This window comes from Prionailurus viverrinus, chromosome C1, assembly GCF_022837055.1.
Source record: "Prionailurus viverrinus isolate Anna chromosome C1, UM_Priviv_1.0, whole genome shotgun sequence".
Classification (NCBI taxonomy): domain Eukaryota; kingdom Metazoa; phylum Chordata; class Mammalia; order Carnivora; family Felidae; genus Prionailurus; species Prionailurus viverrinus.
This window is the reverse complement of record NC_062568.1, coordinates 68,786,394-68,806,889: the sequence shown is the minus strand read 5'-3', so window position 1 is coordinate 68,806,889 and position 20,496 is coordinate 68,786,394. Positions and strand designations below refer to the sequence as shown.

Below are 20,496 nucleotides of genomic sequence, written 5' to 3'. Positions count from 1 at the left end.
ACCTCATTAATGGTTTCTGCTTTCCAAGACTTTTCACTCAATATTTTCTAGATGAGTAAAATTTTTGGAGTCTTTGTCTTAATGTTTAAAAGATAATATAAGCATGCATAAGACCCAGAAACCTAGACACACTTAAGAACCAGACTAGAAATAGTTTCTGTAAACATGATCTTCTGCCTGTTCTCATAAGTTTTTTACTTCCATTAAAGCCCAACTTTTAAAGGGTATCATATGTGGGTACACACACACACAGTAATTTATATTTGAGTCAACAAACTCTGGGTGTCTATAATATTCTTAAAATATCAGTCAACATCTATCTACGTCTTCTATAGACCAAAGAATGTTTTTATGATTCATGTTTCCATTGCCCTATTTACATTTTTACTGTGCAACAGTATTCCCCAATGATGTCATTTCCCCCAATAATTGGGTTACCTGCTGTAGAAGTGACTCATGTATATCAAAGAAGTTACTGAAGAGAAGTCTATTCAAGGCCATCATCCGTGTTCTCTTCCAGAATTTGGCCTAGAGCTTTACTTCTTAGCCATAGAAGGCACTGGACTATTTCTACAGCTCTGTGGATAGACTCCTTTCTGAGCCTGTAGCCCTACAGGAAGCCACAGTACCATGGCCAAGTAGGAAGTTGAGTCCCCATAAGACAAAATTTTCTGTTCATATTTTTCATAAAGTGTTGCCACTCTGAATATGAAGGCTAACTTCAATTCACAGTCCAGAGTTAGAAAAAAAAGTGAGATACTCCATTCCCTTAGCCGTCAAAAAATCATCTGCATTCATTCTATTAACCATCACAGGAGTCCTGCAAAAACTCATATTACACTATCTTTTATGTAAGGGCAAACCTCTAGACACCATAGCAACTCAGAGCAGCCACAAACAAGGAGATTCTCGCACAAAGTTATAGTATGCTGGACTAAGAAAGACTAGTTACAGGGTTGTATATACTAAAAATCTCCTTACTGATCTCTGGGTTCCTGTTTCCATGGTAATTTTACACCTAGCACAGACCTCTGTTTCATATACTCTAAACAGTAAGACACATAGATTAACAAAGCAGAGGAATTTCAGTAATTTAAGTTCTTTAGTGAGACCTTACCCTGTTTTCCTGAGCATATTTTTATGCATACTTGGTGTATATTTTGGACATACATCACAGAAAAGATAATACACTTTGTATTTTCTCTTTCACTGTAAGCTTAATGGGGTGGATAATACATGAGATTTACATAGCCCTACAGCATTATTATCCCTTACTCACTAATATTTTTCCTAGCCGCAACCTTCTACTTTTTCTAGTTAATTGCCTTTTTTTTTTTTTTTTTTTTTTTTTAGTGATATTGGAGCACTCAGAAGAAATGTAATAGGCAAGAAGGGCCATGTTTCCAATAATCTCCTAGTCGTAAACACAAATGGGAGATTATCTCATTCTACCTTGAAGCTTGTTCAAATTCTACATTTTTAAACATGTATTTTCATGGAAAATGATAATTTCAGGTTTGAAAATGCCCCATAATATATTTCTGATGTCCCACAAAACATGTTTGTGAAAAAGTAACACATATTCTTCAGTACACAGATTAAAGAAATAGCATTGACATTCCGTTTGTCATTTTTGCTCATAAAAATGTCTCAGTTGCATGTTCTGACTGTGCTAAATCACACCATGCCAACTATTTAATTTTAGTTTATAGCAATGAGCATGAAGTGATCCCATCCTGTGAGGCTCTGTGGTTTATCTGGTAAATTTGACTAGTGTCTTCTTTTATTCCTCTAGCATGTGTTTTTAAAAGACATTCATTTTAGGCGCACCTGGGTGGCTCCGTCGGGTAAGCATCTGGCTTCGGCTCAAGTCATGATTGAGCCGGTTCATGAATTTGAGCCCAGCATCAGGCTCCACAATGACAATGCAGAACCTGCTTGGGATTCTGTTGTCTGTCTCTCTGCCCCTCCCCCATCCCCCCCCCCCCCCAAATAAACTTTTAAAAAGACATTTATTTTAGAGTAAGATTGCACAAATAGTGCATAATTAATAATTTCAAGACTTACCTGGGTGCCTGTGTGGTTCAGTTGGTTAAGCCTCTGACTCTTGATTTCAGCTCAGGTCATGATCTCTGGGTTTGTGAGATCAGGCTCTGCGCTGACAGCATGGAGCCTGCTTGGAATTCTCTCTCCTCTCTACCCCTCCCCTGCATATGCTCTCGCTCGCTCGCTCTCAAAATTAATAAACTTAAAAATATAATAATTTTGAACTTTACCATACTACAATATGAATACTTTATTCAGTAATTAGGAAGTGGGTCTTCTTACCTTAGGTATAACATCTATGCATACATACATTTATATATGTGCATATAATTTGTGAATTATAAGTTTTCAACAAAATAGTAAATAATAGTAAAATTGAAAATTATTTAACTTCTAATGATTAAGATGTCAGTATCTTTTTGTCTTTGCATATATAGATTACATTGGGCTTCATTACACAAATAGAAAAATGACTGAAGACCTCATTCGTAGTTTAAAATTTGGTTGTTTTGTACTTCATATTAGATTAATCTCATTTATCTATCAACTTCTTAAAACTTACTTAAACATAAAAAATAGGGGTGCTTGGCTGTCTCAGTTGGTGGAGTATGCAGCTCTTGATCTCAAGGTTGTGGGTTCAAGCCCCAAGTTAGGTGTATAGATTACTTAAAAATGAAATCTTTAAAATGAAGTTTATATCCTGTTCTCTAAACCTAGTTATTTAGATCTTCAAATTGGATTTGGGGGACACGGGAATTTAGTATTTTAGTACTCTAATTAACCATCTCAAAGTCCTTTTCTATATTCTATCGTTTGAGGCATTGCATTTCAAAGTATAAGAAACAGGTACTAACACTGAGAGGGTACATGGTTATACTACTTTCAGGGTAATTTTGTTTATTTTGTTTGTTTTTGTATTTTGGGGGATACTAGTTCTGTTAAGTTTTATTTGTTAGGGTGACCAGTATAGAATCCTGTATCTCACAATTTGTGCTTGTTCTATTTAAGATTTATTTTATCTTAACTTACCTTATTTTTTTTTTTTTTTAATTTTTTTTTTTTTCAACGTTTATTTTTGGGACAGAGAGAGACAGAGCATGAACGGGGGAGGGTCAGAGAGAGAGGGAGACACAGAATCTGAAACAGGCTCCAGGCTCTGAGCCGTCAGCCCAGAGCCTGACGCGGGGCTCGAACTCACGGACCGCGAGATCGTGACCTGGCTGAAGTCGGACGCCCAACCAACTGCGCCACCCAGGCGCCCCTTAACTTACCTTATTTTTAGAGAAAGTGGGGATGAGGGGCAGGGAGAGAGGGAGATAAAATCCCAAGCAGGCCCCATACTCAGCTCAGAGCCTGACGTGGGGCCAGATCCCACAACCCTGGGATCATGACCTGAGCTGAAATCAAGAGACGCTCAACCTACTGAGCTGTCCAAGTGCCCCAAGATTATTTTAAATAGCTTCTCTTGAAGAGTTTAAATGAGCGCAATTGTTTGCCACATGGTTTGTGAGAAAATGTGCTGGGTGAGGAGACACAATTGCTGAGGTACAGATTTGTAGGGTGCCTCTTTCTCTTTTCCTATTTAAATAATAGCTCCTAATAGTTTTTTAAAAATGAAGAGGCATACATGGAACTCTAATGGGTTTCGGTTTCCATGGTGATAAGTTCTCCGATCCTGACACTGCATGCCACCTAGTGTTTCCAAGCCAAAAGCTTTGATGTATTGGCGTCCCACGTTTTATCTTGTACTAAACCTGAAGCTAAGAACTATCTAAACCTCTCTTCCTTTTGAAAAACGCTACCCTTTCCATGTATGAGAAGTCTTGGAGCTACCGCAGGGGTGCTTCCATGTCTGCTGCCGTTTCGTATTCAATGTCTCTGGGCTTCATTTGGACGAACGAAGCCCAGGTAGACTCAGCACAGCCCTGCCTTCAGGCTGACCCTTGCATTGCTATTCCCAGGCACTCCAGTTCTACAGAAAACTCTAGTAGCCTAGCAAACTACATATTTTACTCAGTCCTGCATAAAATTCTGTCAAGAAGTGCTATATAAGAGCTGTGGAACCCTGGAACTTGTAACGCAAGACTTACAAATGAAGCAGATCACTCTTCAGGATCATCAGCCTGCCGGAGACTCAGATCATGTTTCAGTGTGTACCAGGGAAACCATACACAATCTGTAATCTTTATTGAAATTCCAAGTTTAAGAATTCAGAACCGTCACAGAACTCTACCACCTAGAAATGTACTGTCAAATAATAAATCAGGAGACAGGTCGTTAAAAGCCTATATTAAGAATGTCAGTGAATCTTTCTGGAGGCTAAGAAACAAAACCTTGGATTGAATTCAGCGTCAAGCTAAAAGTTTAGAATGCAGTGGGGCTCCCGGCTCTCCTATAAACCTTATATTTGCTTTCCAAACTAGCTTGATCAGCAGTTCCTAAAAGTTTCACTTCGCTTTACATAGATAAACTTTATTGAACATTTTAAAGCTGCAGCACTATGCCAGGCATGCATCAGCATTCAGTAAAGAGAAGTTGTTCTTCTTACTAGGAATTTGTTTGTTCCACACATATTTACTGGGCACCTACTGAGTGGAATGTACCATCCTAGGCACTGAGGAAGTAACAGTAAACATACCAGACGAGAGTCCCTGCTCATGCTGAGCTTATGTTCTAGTGGAGGGAGGTATAAGTGTAGTAAAGAAGGGGCAAGCTGGCCTCCTGTGGTAAGATATTACTTCCTTAAGGAAATTTTTCTGAAGCTCCTTTTCCCCAGGCACTCCCTCTCTTTCTCTCTTACACCTGTCTTTTCACATAGCTGCATAGTTAGGGCCTTAAAAAATAGCTAAAGGAAGAAAGTCAGAATGGAAAGACAAATGAAGACATTGAAATCCTTAGGACTCTGTGTTGGACTCAGAATGTGATACAGACTTCATATAAATCTTTGAAGAGATAGTGAAGCCGGCATTCCTGAAAAAAATGTTTACTAGCAACCTGAGAGTTAAATTTGAGGAAAGACAGAGTTGTGAAGATAATCATAACATGGGCTAATATATTTTGAAGGTAATGGAGAAAAAAGGTCATATATGAATGGAAATGGGGACAGGCAGTGTAATTACACCACCTCGATTTGTATGCTGTAGCATACAAAAAAAGCAGGAATAGGGAAGGAAGTAAATAGTTTTGTTTTTAAGTTCAAGATGGCACAATGGTACAGTTGGAAGGAAAATAAGATCATGGAAGAGACTGATTTGGCTAGAGAAAACAAGGATCAGGTTAGATTTGTCTGTATTAGTTTGGAAAGAGACTACAAGTAAGATAAGCAAATGGATAAAAAATTAAAGTTTCCATCATTTGTAAATCTGAAAACTCCGTACTGAGTTCCACTGATTTTAGATAACATGAAATATGACATAAAAGCCTAGTTCTACCTTCAGAGGTTTCATTACCAAGCTCAGTAATATAAACACCATGCAAGTTTTTATTTCAAAAGTTTGGAGGTATGGAGGACCTTTTATTAAACACTTGGCTACTGTTCTGAGTTTGTTAGTCCTCTTGGAGGATGTCACCTGAGTGGTGAGTTTTCCAAGGAGGAACGAGGAACAAGGTAGTTTTCAGATTTTAATTTAACATAGTTTGTAAGTTCACTTGGGGTGGTAATCCGGATGAACAACTTTAATGAAATTTAGGAAAACATATTAATACAACGGGTATATGGAACACTTCCATATAGAAAAGAGTAAATCATTGTGCAGTTTACAATGAAAGTAGTCTTTTATTAACATATAGATTATAAGAAGGTACAAATATCTGAACCTTTTTTTAGCAAGTTTTTATGTAATACTGTCATTAGATTTTGCTGCTTAAACTTCTCTTCTTACAGATGTGCCAAATACTGGTGTAAACAAACCTAGAGTTTCTGACGCTGTCCATCCCAACAACTATCTCATCAGGACAGAGCCAGAACAAGGGACCCTCTACTCACCAGAGCAGACATCTCTCCATGAAAGTGAGGGTCTGTTGTATTATCTTTTAAGTATTCGATTTGCTTTTCATATACGCTTTTTGGAAAATGAGCATCCGAAGTGTAAAGTAAAGGTGTTTCCTGCTGGTTTCATTCCTGCAGGATCATTGGGTAACTCAAGAAGTTCAACACAAATGAATTCTTATTCTGACAGTGGATACCAGGAAGCAGGGAGTTTCCATAACAGCCAGAATTTGAGTAAAGCAGATAATAGACCACAGCATTCATTTATAGGATCAACTAATAACCATTTGGTGAGGAATTCAAGAGCTGAAGGACAAACACTGGTTCAGGTAAGCCAAGAACATCAAGATCCTTGTGACGAAATAACCTCCCTAATTGAATATCTGTCATAAGTATTCTTTCTGGATTGATTTTATAGAATGGACAAAGTAGTGAAATCAATTTAACGTTATTAGAGTCTGTGATAGTAAAAAAAACTTTTAGGAATTATTAGCTTGTATCAGTAAATTCTAATAAATTCCAGATATAGGAGAGTAATTCTTCTAGAGGAAGCAAGTTTGGCACGAGAGGAAGAATATTGGTGGGGTGGGGGGAGTATTAGAAAACTAGGTAGAATGTTGCAGTGCCTTAGGGATTATGCGTTTCTAAAAATACTAGAGCTACAATATGTTCTGAAGAGTCCTAGAGGGTAGAACACTATTCCCACACCTGAATAAAATGTCACTGGCCTGTTGTAACCAAAATGCTTTGCCTTCATCTTTGGAATTGTTCCCTGAAATCACATTTCTTTGCTAGAATATAGATACTCTTGCCTATAGAAAGTTGTTTAGAAGTGTAGCCATTCTGTTAAGTTAGGGTTTTCTCACTTGTTGGTCAAAAAAAGATTGCCTGTGTATGTATTTGTAAAACCTCCTTAGCTTCGTATTCACTGCCACTTCACAGACTTCGATCCACCAGCATGTACCAAAATTCATGGAAGCAGTAGGATCCTGAGTGGTAGTAACCAGTGGGGATAACAGTCTGTCGAAGTACCCAGTGATTTCTCTGGAACTGAAAAATGCCAAGATGATCAAGAAGTTAGGCAGACACTAATCCTCTCATAATGTTGTAGAGGAAGCCCTGAAGGTAACACTGCCATGGGTCAGGCTTCCCAGTGCCAAAGGAGAAACAGGAGAGGACTTTGGCACTTTGGCTCAACAGTTTAGAAGAAATTTTTAAGTATTGAGAAACATCTCTATATTAAAACAAACAAAAATAGAGTGCATGTTATTTTTTTCTTCTCCAATCATCATATTCCTAGTGCATGAGGGATGCTTTGATGGAAAAGTGTGAGAAGCTTTAGACTGTTTACAGGAGTTTATCGGCTTAGGTGAATTTTTATGTCAGCTGGTTTGAAGTCACACTTTTGAATAATAATTACCTTAACTACAGACATTTGTTTATCTCCCTAGAAGTGGTCATGTTACCTCTTTTTTCTTTTCTTTTCTTTTCTTTTTTTTTAACTTAAGGTAAGTTGATTTTGTTCCTAGAGCTGAAGAGTTAGGTTGCAAGGGGGCAACCTGTGCAACTGAGCTGTCCCTTGAGAATAGATACACAGAGGAACGCTTTGGACCCCAGGCCCTATCCAGACATTCATTTATTCCACATTTGATCACATTCCTTTCATTAATGGGGCCAACCCATAAGGACAAAAAAATTATAGACCCTCCTCTAGCTACATTTAGATTGGTACATTCAAATTTTGTTTTGTTTTACACAAATGCCTTACCATGGCCAAAAATATTGACTCACAGGGAACAAAATAAGTACATTGATCCAGTGATGCTTTACACTTGCAATCCAGCATTTTTTTAATTGTGTACAGTGTACTGATTCAACAATTCTGTATGTTACTCTGTGCTCATCATTATAAGTGTTTCCCTAATGCCCTTTATCTATTTCATCCATCCCCCCGTCCACCTCCCCTCTGGCAACTCCCAGTTTGTTCTCTGTATTTAAGGATCTGGTTTTTTTATTCCTCTGTTTCTTTTTTCTTTGTTTCTTCGTTTGTTTTCTTTCTTAAATTCCACATATGAGTGAAATCATATGGTATTTGTCTTTCTCTAACTTACTCCACTTAGCATTATACCCTCTAGGTCCATCCATGTTGTCGTAAATGGCAATGTAACATTTATCTGTTGTGAAAAATGCATAGGCAAGAGGGTAAAAAATATAAAGACAAAGAAAAAAGGAATATTAAGTATCTTCAGATCTCTCTTTATTAATTGATTCTGAGGGGGAAAAAGTTAGAGGTTAAACTACCAAAAAAAAAAAAAAAAAAGTAGACCAAGAGAAGCACAATAAGGACAAATTAATATCCAGCTCTAAAGCATAAAAAGGAAAGAAACTTAGACGCCTAAAATGAGCAGTGAATTCATGTTCTGTAGTGAGCTATGTGCATTTTGTTCTGTAATGACAGTGGACACAAAACCCTGGATAAACCCGTTCTCTTTTTTCCCCCCCCTTTCATCAGCCATCAGTAGCCAATCGGGCCATGAGAAGAGTTAGTTCAGTTCCATCTAGAGCACAGTCTCCTTCTTATGTTATCAGCACAGGCGTGTCTCCTTCAAGGGGGTCACTGAGAACTTCTCTGGGTAGTGGATTTGGCTCTCCATCAGTGACAGACTCCCGACCACTGAACCCCAGTGCATATTCCTCAACCACATTACCTGCTCAGCGGGCAGCATCTCCATACTCTGCACAGAGACCCGCGTCCCCAACAGCTGTACGTCGGATTGGGTCAGTCACCTCCCGGCAGACCTCCAATCCCAACGGACCAACCCCTCAGTACCAAACCACCGCCAGAGTAGGGTCCCCGTTGACCCTGATGGATGCACAGACTCGAGTAGCTTCCCCATCCCAAGGCCAGGTGGGGTCGTCGTCCCCCAAACGCTCAGGGATGACTGCCGTACCACAACATCTGGGACCTTCACTGCAAAGGACTGTTCACGACATGGAACAATTTGGACAGCAGCAGTATGAAATCTACGAAAGGATGGTTCCACCTCGGCCAGACAGCCTGACAGGTGAGTTCAAGGTGACAGCACTACATAAAGCCCGGTGAGGAAATCTTCTGTGCAGTCGTCACCGAAACAGAGCATGATAAAATGGAAAAAGCTCATAGTTTTATCTCAAAATTTATACTGCTGACTTCAGGCTGACTTGTCTTTCAGGCTCTATAATTCTTAATGCATGAAACTATATATACATTTATATCAACCTGAAATCTTTTGCAATGAATGCATTTTCCCCCTCCCAATATTAGGATATAAAAAGTAGTTTTTTTGCATTTTAGAAACATTGATTGGAATTCTAAGCTGTTTGTTGGGGTTTGTGGGGGGTTGCTTGTTTTTTTTTTTAATGAAAAATTGTTCACCAGGTAGGCCTACCTATATCCAAACCTCTAAGTTATGTTAAAAAATCTCTTGAAATATCTCTTGAAATATTTAGCTTTTTTAAAAGAAATGCTTTAATGATACAGAATATGGATTTTTCTCACCTACTGCCTTGATTTTAGCATCCCAGTGGGAAATGCACAAAGCTCTTATGATTACCTTCAAATGCCATTCGGATTAAGTCAGAAAGACACCAGCAAGGTGCCCGATATTATAGCCATTTCCTCCAGGGTATTTTCGTGGAGGGTTTCCCACATAATGTATAGGCATTGTTCTTTTTATCAAAATGAAATTTATCTTTAGTTAGTGTTTTAAAATACATTTTTAACATGTACACAATGGTAAAAAAAAATTAAAGAATGTGTGTTTACATATGTATGTATTACAAATGTGCACTCACTGTGTTTTATACTGATGGGATTCTATTATATATTTATATATTGTATATATCTTATACCATGTAAATATGTATAATATATATGTATATCTTCTTTTTTAATATGTCTGAGAGCTCCATTCTGCCAATAGATGCCTAGGACCCTATTTTTATAGATGTATTATAATTTATTTTATCTCTTCCTTATTAACATTTAGGTTTTTTCATATTTAGGCATTAGAGACAATAATGTAACGTGTATGTAGCTAGTTCTGTATTGGTCTTGCATATTTGCACATAGATACTAAGATGACTGTGGGATGCATTTCTTGAAGTAGAATTGCTAGATCAAACTAGGTGCTTATTTGTTCTTAAAGAAATACTATCCTACCTCGTGCCTTCCAGGGAAGCTGCACAGATTTCTATTTCCACCAATAGGTTTAAGCATATCTGTTCTCCTAAACCTTCACTAGCACTGCATATTGTCAGAGTGCCTCATCTTTGCCAATGTCGTAGATTAAAAGCTGTACCTCATTGTTTTAAGTGCCCTTTATCGAGTTATGACTGATGTTGAAGATTTTACATCTTTATCAGCCTTTTTATTTCTTTTCTCCAAACCACAAGTTTAGGTTTTTTGTCTATTTTTAACTTATGAAAGCTTTTTATACTTGAAGTAAATTAGCTTCTAGTAATATACGTCTCAGGTATTTTTTCTATTTTGTAACTTGTCTTTTGACTTTGTTTTTGGTATTTTTTATTTACAGAAGTTTTTAATATTTTGTATAGCAAAATTAATATCATTTCCTTATGGCTTCTGGGAAAGGTATTTTCTAGTTAAATAATTTTGCATGAAGAATTCATATTGAACTAGATTTTGAGCTCAAAAGAAATTCCTAGTGGAGAAACCACCTCTTTTTCATTCAGTCATCAGAGGAGTGTACTTGACTTAGATATTTTCTGGCATGCCTCTGAAAGTATGCAGCAAAGTGAGGTAGGAATCATTTATGAAATTCTGTCTCCCAAGGAAACCTTAAAAGATAAATAGTTCTGAAGATTTCTGTATTCCCCCCAGTGTACATATAGAATAGCTATGCAGAAATCTATGTTTGCCGTAGAGTGAAGTGGAAACCCAGGAAGGAAGTGAGCACATCAATTACTGTCTCTATGTTTAACCCTGAGAGGGATGATCTTCTTTGGTCTACAAAGCCTGTCTTCTGCCATCACAGGTGAAATTAGACTTTATGTTTAGAGCTAGGCTATCACAGATTTTTTGCCCTAATCTACTACAGTCTTGAAAAGAAGCTAAGTGTGTCCTTATAAAGGTTCTAGGAAAGCTCTGCCTTCCCATCGTCTCCTGCCTGCTTATTCTGAATGTGGATCCTAATTTGTGAATTCCTTTCTTTCATTCTTACTTCCAAAAGCCATGTGCTTATCATGATATTTATTATGGTTCTTGATCTCAAAGGATTAATAACCTGTTAATTGATAAGCCTGAAGCAATATTTTCTAATAGATTCAGACACTTGGATATTTGGTGATCATAATTTAAGTGATGATACAATGTGTGTATAAATTACTTCCTACAACAGAAAAATATCTCTGCCCTAAAATATTCATTTCAGTAAAATCATAGCATGTCAAGAAAAATTTTGAGAATATAAAGAATACTATTTGGGAGATAAATTTATGTTTATTTGCAATGTCTTAAATATAAAGATTTTAAATCACAGGGAATATGTCATTGTAATAGGTAAACTAATGTGTATTTGTGGAATTGCAAATAGAAACTATTGGTTACATAAATAATTTTGTAGATCAGCATTTTCCATTATTTGGAGGGGGAGATAAGGTTATAAAAAATTGGCATAAATGCTTCTGGAAAAGTTATTTCTAATAACAGTTATGGAACATATTTACTTATCTTCCAGTTTAAAAGACACTAAGTTACAGTGGACTTTCTACACTTAATCATTTTACTTAATCTATGGAGGCTATGTAATTTTATAATTTTTTAAATGTAAATCTGTAAGATTGTGTGCTTTGTTTGCATGCATGAGCAGGTGAACAAAATTAGTAGCCATCACTGTTAACGTTACTCACAAAGATTATGTTACTCACAAAATAAAAGCCTTAGAATTATAGTGAAATGAACATTTCATTTATAAATGTTCATTTCACTATAATTCTAAGGCTTTTATTTCCCATTTCAGTCTGTCACATGTAGTAATTTCATCTCACTAATAATCTTATAACAAGTGAATAGTTGCTGGATACTTTTTATGGTTCTCAACAAGCTCATTTTGTTTCCTTTCCCATGAAATTATAGTAAATACTTGCAAATATTTATAAATCATATCATATAGCATGGTTTCCAGTAAAGAATCCAGCCAGATTCTTGCATAGTGAGAATATAACATTCTGATTATGTGCAAAATGCTTTGTTTGAGGGCATGGCTGTTCAGCCAACTTCATGAGCATTCAGTGCTCAGCTTGTTTGTGCCCAAGTGTTGAGTGATCTACAGAGTATCACAGCAAATCACAAGTATTTGTGGCTTTATTGAATGTTAAAATAGCACCTTGTATTGAGAAGATTACCAAGGACCAGGTACATTTACCTGCCCACTTTATATCACCATTAACAAATACAATGCCTGCACTTTCACTCAAAATGCATAGAAATGGAGCTTACCTCTGCTAAGAAGAATGAGAAATCTGCCAGTGAATGAAAAGCTGAAATCTCCAAATGAGAACTTTACGATAACAATCATGGTATCATCTTTAGAGTTACATTGGCTTCCATGGACCCCTGGTGGGCTAAACTTGCCCTTTAATTCTGTGTGAACACAGAGGGCTCTATCGAGTTACAGATCTCTCGCACCACGTCTTATTGAACCCGGAGGGTTCACTGTGTCCAGTGTTGGGTTCCTCTCAGCCCTACCAGGAGGTAGTTTTCTGATGGGGATGAATCACATTTCCTTTTGGGCTCTCAGTTTCCTTGGTTTTGAAATGAAGTTTGGCTGGAGAATCTCCTAATTACATAATTGTTTAAGCCTCTGATCTTCATTTTGGCAAGTGGAGAGCAGTAGCTAATGCCCACATTGGTTCATTTGGTTTCTTACCATGTCACCTTGCTGTCCAGGGTAGATAATAATCATTCATTTCAGGAGCTCTACGTATTAAACTTTCTTGCCACTCCTCACTAAGCAACATTATCACTCATATTCAGGCCCATTTGCTTTTTGTTGTGATATGATTAACTGAGCTAATAGGATATGAATGAACCTATCTTTTTGTAATTAGTTACTGTGTTAATTATTTGCAATCTTTTTAAAAGGAAGTAAGTGCTGACTTCAGATATGTTTGTGCTTTCTCTTATTCATATTTGGAATGTAACCTTAGTTACTATTCTTACCAAGTGACAGATTTTCCTTACTAATGATGACAGATCACAAACTTCTGAGCATCCTAATATAGAATGTAGTAATTCACTTTCTTTAAGCAAATAAAATGTTTGAGTTTGAACTGTACTTTTTTTTATCACAAATCCCATGTGTAAACTTTAGTTATTAGCAATTTGAATGAAAGAATATTTCAAATGATCTAATGTTAATGTACTAACTTTGTATTTTTCCTTTGCACTAGAAAGAAGGTAAACAAGAATCTGGTATGTGGGTTCCTGCAAAAACAGCTATGTTTGTTTTTTTTTAAAAAGGAAAAATATAGTGACAACAAATAGTAAAATAATACCTCATAATACTAAATAAATGTTATTGCTTCGTTGATAATATTCCAAATTTTGTAACATAAAATTTCATGTTTTACTGAAAAATCATGGGTGAATTGAGAGATATATTTCAGAAGTGTTCTTGAATCTCAGCCTTCACTAAGCACTATTACATAGGCATTGTCTTAGATGTTGAGATTTAAAGAGGCGTGGGACATGGTGGGCCCTGCCCCTAAAGAGATGGTTGTCCAGTTCTGCAGAGCAGGAAAAGAGAATGACGTGAACCATTGTTTTTATGTTTTAACTGTGAAAATCATGTAACCACAGAAGAGGGCATTCTCTCTTTGGTCACCACCATAAAATAGCTTACAGTTGCGGAATGAATTTCAGAGTATCAAACCACACAATAATTTTTTTCTTACAAAATGTACCTTTATTTTGCCGCCAAGAGAAAGTTTAACTCAAAAAATGTATATAACATCCCTTTCATAGCTGGCATCCTTCTCTTGTAAAGTTCACCAGGTCCAGTGTTTAGTCTTAACATTGGGTCCTATTGGTTAGGTCCTATTAATTAAGTCTTTTAACCTGTCCACAATTTTCTCAATTTCTTAATGATGTAATTTTCCTGCCTCTAGGCTTACGGAGTTCCTACGCTAGTCAGCACAGCCAGCTTGGGCAAGACCTTCGTTCAGCTGTGTCTCCTGACTTGCACATCACTCCTATATATGAGGGGAGGACCTACTACAGCCCCGTGTACCGCAGCCCAAACCACGGGACCGTGGAGCTCCAAGGATCACAGACAGCATTGTATCGCACAGGCTCAGGTGGGCCTTAGTGCTGTTTAGCTGGTTTTCCCAAATGCAATGCCCAAGAGCAGACGGATTATATTGAGATTGGTACCCTGTTAGAATGAAATCATGTTGCCCATTCAGTTGTCAGATAACCAGCTATCACAGTAGATGAATAAACAGTACAACACAAGTTCATGTTGTACCTATTTATAGGTGATATATTTTCACCTTAGTCTAATCAATGAATGCAGTGATTAGTTTGTTAATTCACAAATAAGTTTGTAGAGCTACATGTATGACTCTCCTTGCATTAGAAACATGTTAGATACAGAAAGGAAAACCTGAGTTGGAATATTTCTTTGTGGTTTTTGTTGCCTGGAATATGTATTTACAGAAGATTCCTTTATGAGTTATTTGGCTATCTTTATTTTAGCATGTATGTATCCCAAGTGTATTTGGTATTACTCCTCTTCAGATACTAGATTTCCTCTGAATGTCTACATGTAGAATGTGAGATATTCCTTATGATGGACTCAGTCTGAGGCAGAATACAGTAGCTGCATTTATAAAAACAGGGATGAGTGCATCACACCCTTGCACCCCCACTCTCACATTTATGCCATCCCATATTGGCTGACAGAGCAGAAGCTATGGCCCATGGCCAAGTGAGCTGCCAGATTGTGCTGCCGGCCTGGTTCATGGAATCCCAAGAGGCCTTTTCTTCTCTTTTTTTTTTTTTTTTTTTTTTTTTTTTTTTTAAGAGATAGTGCATCTATGAACATGCCCACAATGATAACACATAAAGGCACCATTCTAGGATGCATGCCTCCCAGAATACCAAGAGGGAGAAGACTATATTTGAATTGGTTCTTTGCCAAAAGCTGACAGTTTGGTTTACTGCAGGATTTTTCTTCTAATAGAATGTACCGATTTTTAATAGATATTAGTCAAGAAATATTTCACTTGTTATGTTCTCTAAATTAAGGAATTTTTTTAAAGTTCTAATTGGCTTTTTTAAATGATTAGTGATTCAGCCTTCTGTCTAGAAATAGAGGGGAACTCCTCCCAAGGAATTTCTTTCATAGCATTAAGAAACAAACAATGTTATTAAAATCTTTTAATTGGGAGAAGAACATGTCTGCAATTATTGGAGAAATAGCTTCTGTAATAATTAAGAAAGAAATGTTATATGCAGTGTACAATACCTCTATATATAGCCTCATGCAAAAATTTAAGAGGGTACCTAGAGAAGAATTTGATGTATCAGCCTTCTTACGAAATAAATTTTCCAATATTATCAAAATCCAAAGTTCTATAAATAAAATGTATATCAAAATAAGTAACCTGTGTACACTAAGTGTTCAGTTGGACCATCTCAATTATCTACAGGTTTGAATAATTGCTTTTTATTGCTAAGTAAAATTATGGCATTTTGCCATTTATTTCTTGGAATAGTTTAATTCTTTTCCTATATCTCTCTCGCACTTTTTTTTTTCTTTTAGTATTTTGAGAGAGAGAGGGAAGGAGAGAATCCCAAGCAGGCTTCATGCTGTCAGCACAGAGCCGCATGTAGGGCTCCATCCCACGAACTATGCAGTCGTGACCTGAGCCGAAATTAAGTTGGATACTCAACCAACTGAGCCACCCAGGCACCGCCCCTTGCTTGCATTTTTGTTACAAAATCTTATTAAACATAGTAAGATCAATCATGTAGGCAGATTTAAAGTTTTATTTTTGCTCTTTTCTGTTAATAAAATTGACATAGTTTGTGTATATTAAAAATCTAAGTGCCTTCTTTAGCCCTGATAAGCCAGATTGGTAAAACCTACAATCTACATTGGAAATACTGGTAAAAATCTATAAAGCAATTTACATAATTGTTAAAGACTATAATCTTCCTTAAAAATAGTTTTCCTTGGAAAAGTACCACCTTGTGGAAAGTATACTAATCTTTTGAAAAATGTTGACTTTCTAGTAGGTGTTGGAAATCTGCAAAGGACATCCAGCCAACGAAGCACCCTTACATACCAAAGAAATAATTATGCTCTGAACACAACAGCTACCTACGCGGAGCCCTACAGGCCAATACAATACCGAGTGCAAGAGTGCAATTATAACAGGCTTCAGCACGCAGCGCCAGCTGATGATGGCACCACGAGATCCCCATCGATAGACAGCATTCAGAAAGACCCCAGGCAAGTACTGGTTATGAATCTCCAGGATGCTACAGTATCACAGGCATCAGTGGTTCCTTCAGTCTGACTTTTTTTCAGGTTGCCAAGTCTATGATACTATCAGTTAACTCCTAATCTCTAGTATTTCCAGTTGTATTTTAGCACTATAGGTCACTGAAGTTAATTTCATCTTAAAGATCGATTCCTTCTTTCGATGCCTTAACAAGTTAGAGAATGCACACACTATCTGCGGCACTCATCACTGAAGTGCTTCACCAGGAACACTCCCTGGGTTAGCCTCTTTGTCTGAATTATATATACGCATGATTTTAAAGGATCATTTTACCCAATTTCCTTAATCCTGACTGACTTTTTAGATAAGGGCTTCGGGAAAAAAAATGTATGGTGCTTTTAACTAGAAAAGACCAGTGTTGTGTACATTTTGAATCCTACTGGTCAGTGCTGTGTTGTGCTTTTATTGACTAGGTCCTTTGAAAAGCTCTCTGCCATTTAGGAGAAAGTAGTTTACAACACACTCTCATATCACATAAGCAAAAAATATTTGGCCAGTAATACATGTTTCCTCCTTTTCATTTTATTTGGCCATGTAGAAAGAATGTTTTATTAAGATAAGTATGACTCATTTACTACTTGATTGATTTTGAAAAGTAGTCTCATCTTTAATGAAAGCCACTTAAAATATTTAGGAAATAAAAAAGATTATTTAGAAACTGAAAGAATTTTAATTTCTAAAAGAATGGAATTATCACTGAATTTTAAGCAGCTTGAGTGTTATATTAAGGTATATATTAATTAGCAAGATTTCATTCACTCTTCGCCCACAAATTGTTTCACTTGAAAATTGTTATAATTATCAATTCATTTTTAGCAACCTACCAACTTATTCTAGTGAATGTGAATTAAAAATGTGAATGAGATTTTGGTCATTTAAACAAAATAACTAAAGGTACTCTTGAGTGGGAGCCCACTGCTTCACTAAAACCACTCCACTCTGACTCTTTTGCCTAAAATTCTTTATAGTTCACACATGTGTTTGGTTCTACTAGTCCATGTCCTTGTCATTTTAAGGGTTTTAAAATAACTTGTCTTACAGTACCTTCAATATAATTGACTCACAGATTTTTTCACATGATTCCATTTTTTTTAATCCTCAAAATGCCAAAATACTAAGACACCCTAATAGATGTGGAATTTCCCAAAAGGGTTTTGAGTTGTACGCAATTTAGACCTTACCTCGGCTGAACCTGCAGAGAAAAAGAACAGCTATTCAGAAAGACAGTGAAGTGTGATTAGAGCTTTGAGCTTAATAGGTGTCCCTGAAGATTTCAGTTTTGACCTCTGCTACGAGTTGATTCATGATAAATAAGGATTTCATGTATGATAATACACTTCAGCTATTCATAGTATGATAATTTTGTAGTCTAATGCATAAAACTGTTACAGCTAGCTTTGATTATGTGAAACTTAACTGATAATGCATTTTGTAAGATGAATAAATGATTATTTTATAATAAATGCATTTATTCTCGATGAAACTGGAATCCAGATGAATTTGAAGTTTAAATATTCAAACCAAAGTAAAAAGCTCATGACAGCTTTTAATTTTTAGTTTTGAAAATAGCAAACTTGAAGTGATATCTATTCACTTGTAAGCCCACATTCTTTACCATTAATGCTGTATTATAATTAGCCTGAAAAATTTCTTATAGGGACTGGAGAAGTTATTAATATTTTCCATATAAATGGAAATCTGTGGGTTTTTTTAATAGTTGTTGAGTGTAGAAGCAAAATTTATTAGTAATATAAGTGACACATCTAGAAGTAGTAACAAAAATACTTCCTACGGAAAGCGATAGCAACATAAAGAATAATAGCATTCATGGTGTTCCTTTTAAGCAGGACTTAATCTGTGCTGTTCAGCAGAATAATACCATGTACAATCCCTTTGACCTTTATGTTATTGTCAAATATTTTACTTCTACACACATAATAAAACCCATAATATAGTGTTATTATTTCTACTGTAAATAGTCAATTGTGTTTTAAAGAAATTAAGAGAACAAATGTCTTTATATTTACTGTATGTTTACCAAATATAGTTCTCATCCTATGTATTCTTCCTACAAACTCCAGTTTCCATCTCGACCCATTTCCCTTCATTTTAAGCACTTCCTTTAGCCTTTCTTGTGTTGCGTGTCTGCTAGCAACATATTCTGCCAGTTTTAATTTATCTGAAAATGTTATTATTTCATTCATTTTTTTATTTTTATTTACCTTTATTATTTTATAAAATATTACAGCATTATCATTTTTATATTAGTATTTTTGGGTTGTAGAATGAATCACCTGAGTTTCCATTTTTTCTTTTTTTTTTTAATATAATTTACTGTCAAATTGGTTTCCATACAACTATTTCATTCATTTTTAAAGGATATTTTTGCTAGGTATAAAATTCAGGATTGACAGGTATGGGTTTTTCCTTTCAGTACTTTAAAAAGATGTCATTCATTGTCTTCAGCCGCAATTGTTTCTGAAATCAGACGTTATTCGTATCATTCTTCTCTTTATGTAATGTATCATCTCTCTTGGCTGCCTCTCAGGTTTTTCTCTTTATCTTTGACTTTCAGCAGTTTTATTCTGACAGGCCTACCTATGGTTTTTGGTTTTTTGTTTTTTGTTTTTTTACATTTAACCTGCTTGGGATTCATTGAGATTCTTTGAATATTGGCTGGTGATTTTTATCAAAACTGGGACATTTTTAACCATAATTGCTTTAAATATTTTTTTCTGCCCCAAACTCATTCTCCTCTCCTTCTGGAGTAACTTGACATTATTGTACTACATGCTCTTACTCTTATTAAAGCTCTGTGTATATCTTAAAATCGTTTTTCTCTGTATTCTTCACACTGGATATTTTTTGTTGATCTATCTTCATATTTACTGCCTTTTCTTCTGTAGTCTCCACAATCTGTTGGTAAGCCCATCCAGTGAATTGTTTATTTCAGATACTTGAATTTGGTGGGGTTTTTTTTAATAGTTTTCATGTCTCTAAAGACATTTCTTCATCTATTCACTCCCTGTATACATCTTTTCCTTTCCATCTTTGAGCACATCTATAATGACCTTTTAGAGTCCTCTGATAATTCCAACATCTGGGTTTGCTCTGGGTCTGTTTCTATTATTGGGTTTGGTTGGTTTTGTTTTGTTTACATCTTCATAGGTCACATTTCTGTTTCTTCTTATACCTAGCAGTTTTCAATCATATGCTAACTTTTGTGGATGATACATTGTAGGGACTCTGTATTATGTTGTGACCTGTTAGGATTCTGAGTTTTGTTGTGGCAGATAACTAAATTACTGACAGATGCTTTTGATCCTGTCAAGATTGGTTCTGTTCTTCTGAGAAGGGTCTGTTTCAGATTTGTTTTACTCCTAGCATATGCTTCCACTCTTTGGTGTAGTTCTTTGTGGAAATTAAATGCTGAGGTAATCAGGAAGGTTTACAGTCTGACTGGGCTGGAAGATCATAGTCACTGGCCTATGCTCAGCTCTGTCCTACAACAGCTACTCCATCCAACCTACGCATGTGTCATGGACATGTATGGTCCAGCATTCAGTTAAAGACTTGTGAGTAATCCTCCTATAGACTTGTAGAATCTCTTCTATATAGTTCCCAGTTCCCTGCCCCTCAAATTCCAACCATTTTCAATTCTCACTTCTCTCCCTCAGCTCACTAAGTCCATCATTGCTCCACTTCATGGGCCCAGCTTCCTATGTCACGATGCAAAAAAATGCCCTCAGGCAGAAACCCAGGGAATATGGGGCTGCTATGATGGTTCCTGTCTCTCAGGAACTCGAAATTGTGTGCTTTTTTTCCCTGCCTGTTTTGGCATTGGTAGTATTCTTAATGTCTGTTAAGAATTAAGTCATTCAGTCGGTCCC

At 36.3% G+C, this 20,496-nt stretch overlaps 1 protein-coding gene across 13 annotated transcripts in view; it reads left to right on the top strand.

Annotated features, from left to right (window-relative positions):
- The window catches only part of PKP4 (plakophilin 4), a 240,857-nt gene that overhangs the window by 175,163 nt on the left and 45,198 nt on the right, over nucleotides 1-20,496 (top strand). For 9 of the 13 annotated variants that reach the window (XM_047870213.1, XM_047870212.1, XM_047870214.1 and 6 more), the window contains 5 exons: nucleotides 5,930-6,061; nucleotides 6,173-6,363; nucleotides 8,547-9,099; nucleotides 14,204-14,392; nucleotides 16,335-16,554. In XM_047870213.1, coding sequence (XP_047726169.1) covers nucleotides 5,930-6,061; nucleotides 6,173-6,363; nucleotides 8,547-9,099; nucleotides 14,204-14,392; nucleotides 16,335-16,554 — 1,285 coding nt within the window. The remainder of the gene's footprint in view (nucleotides 1-5,929; nucleotides 6,062-6,172; nucleotides 6,364-8,546; nucleotides 9,100-14,203; nucleotides 14,393-16,334; nucleotides 16,555-20,496) is intronic. The other 4 variants (XM_047870209.1, XM_047870220.1, XM_047870211.1 and 1 more) reach the window with 3 other exon arrangements.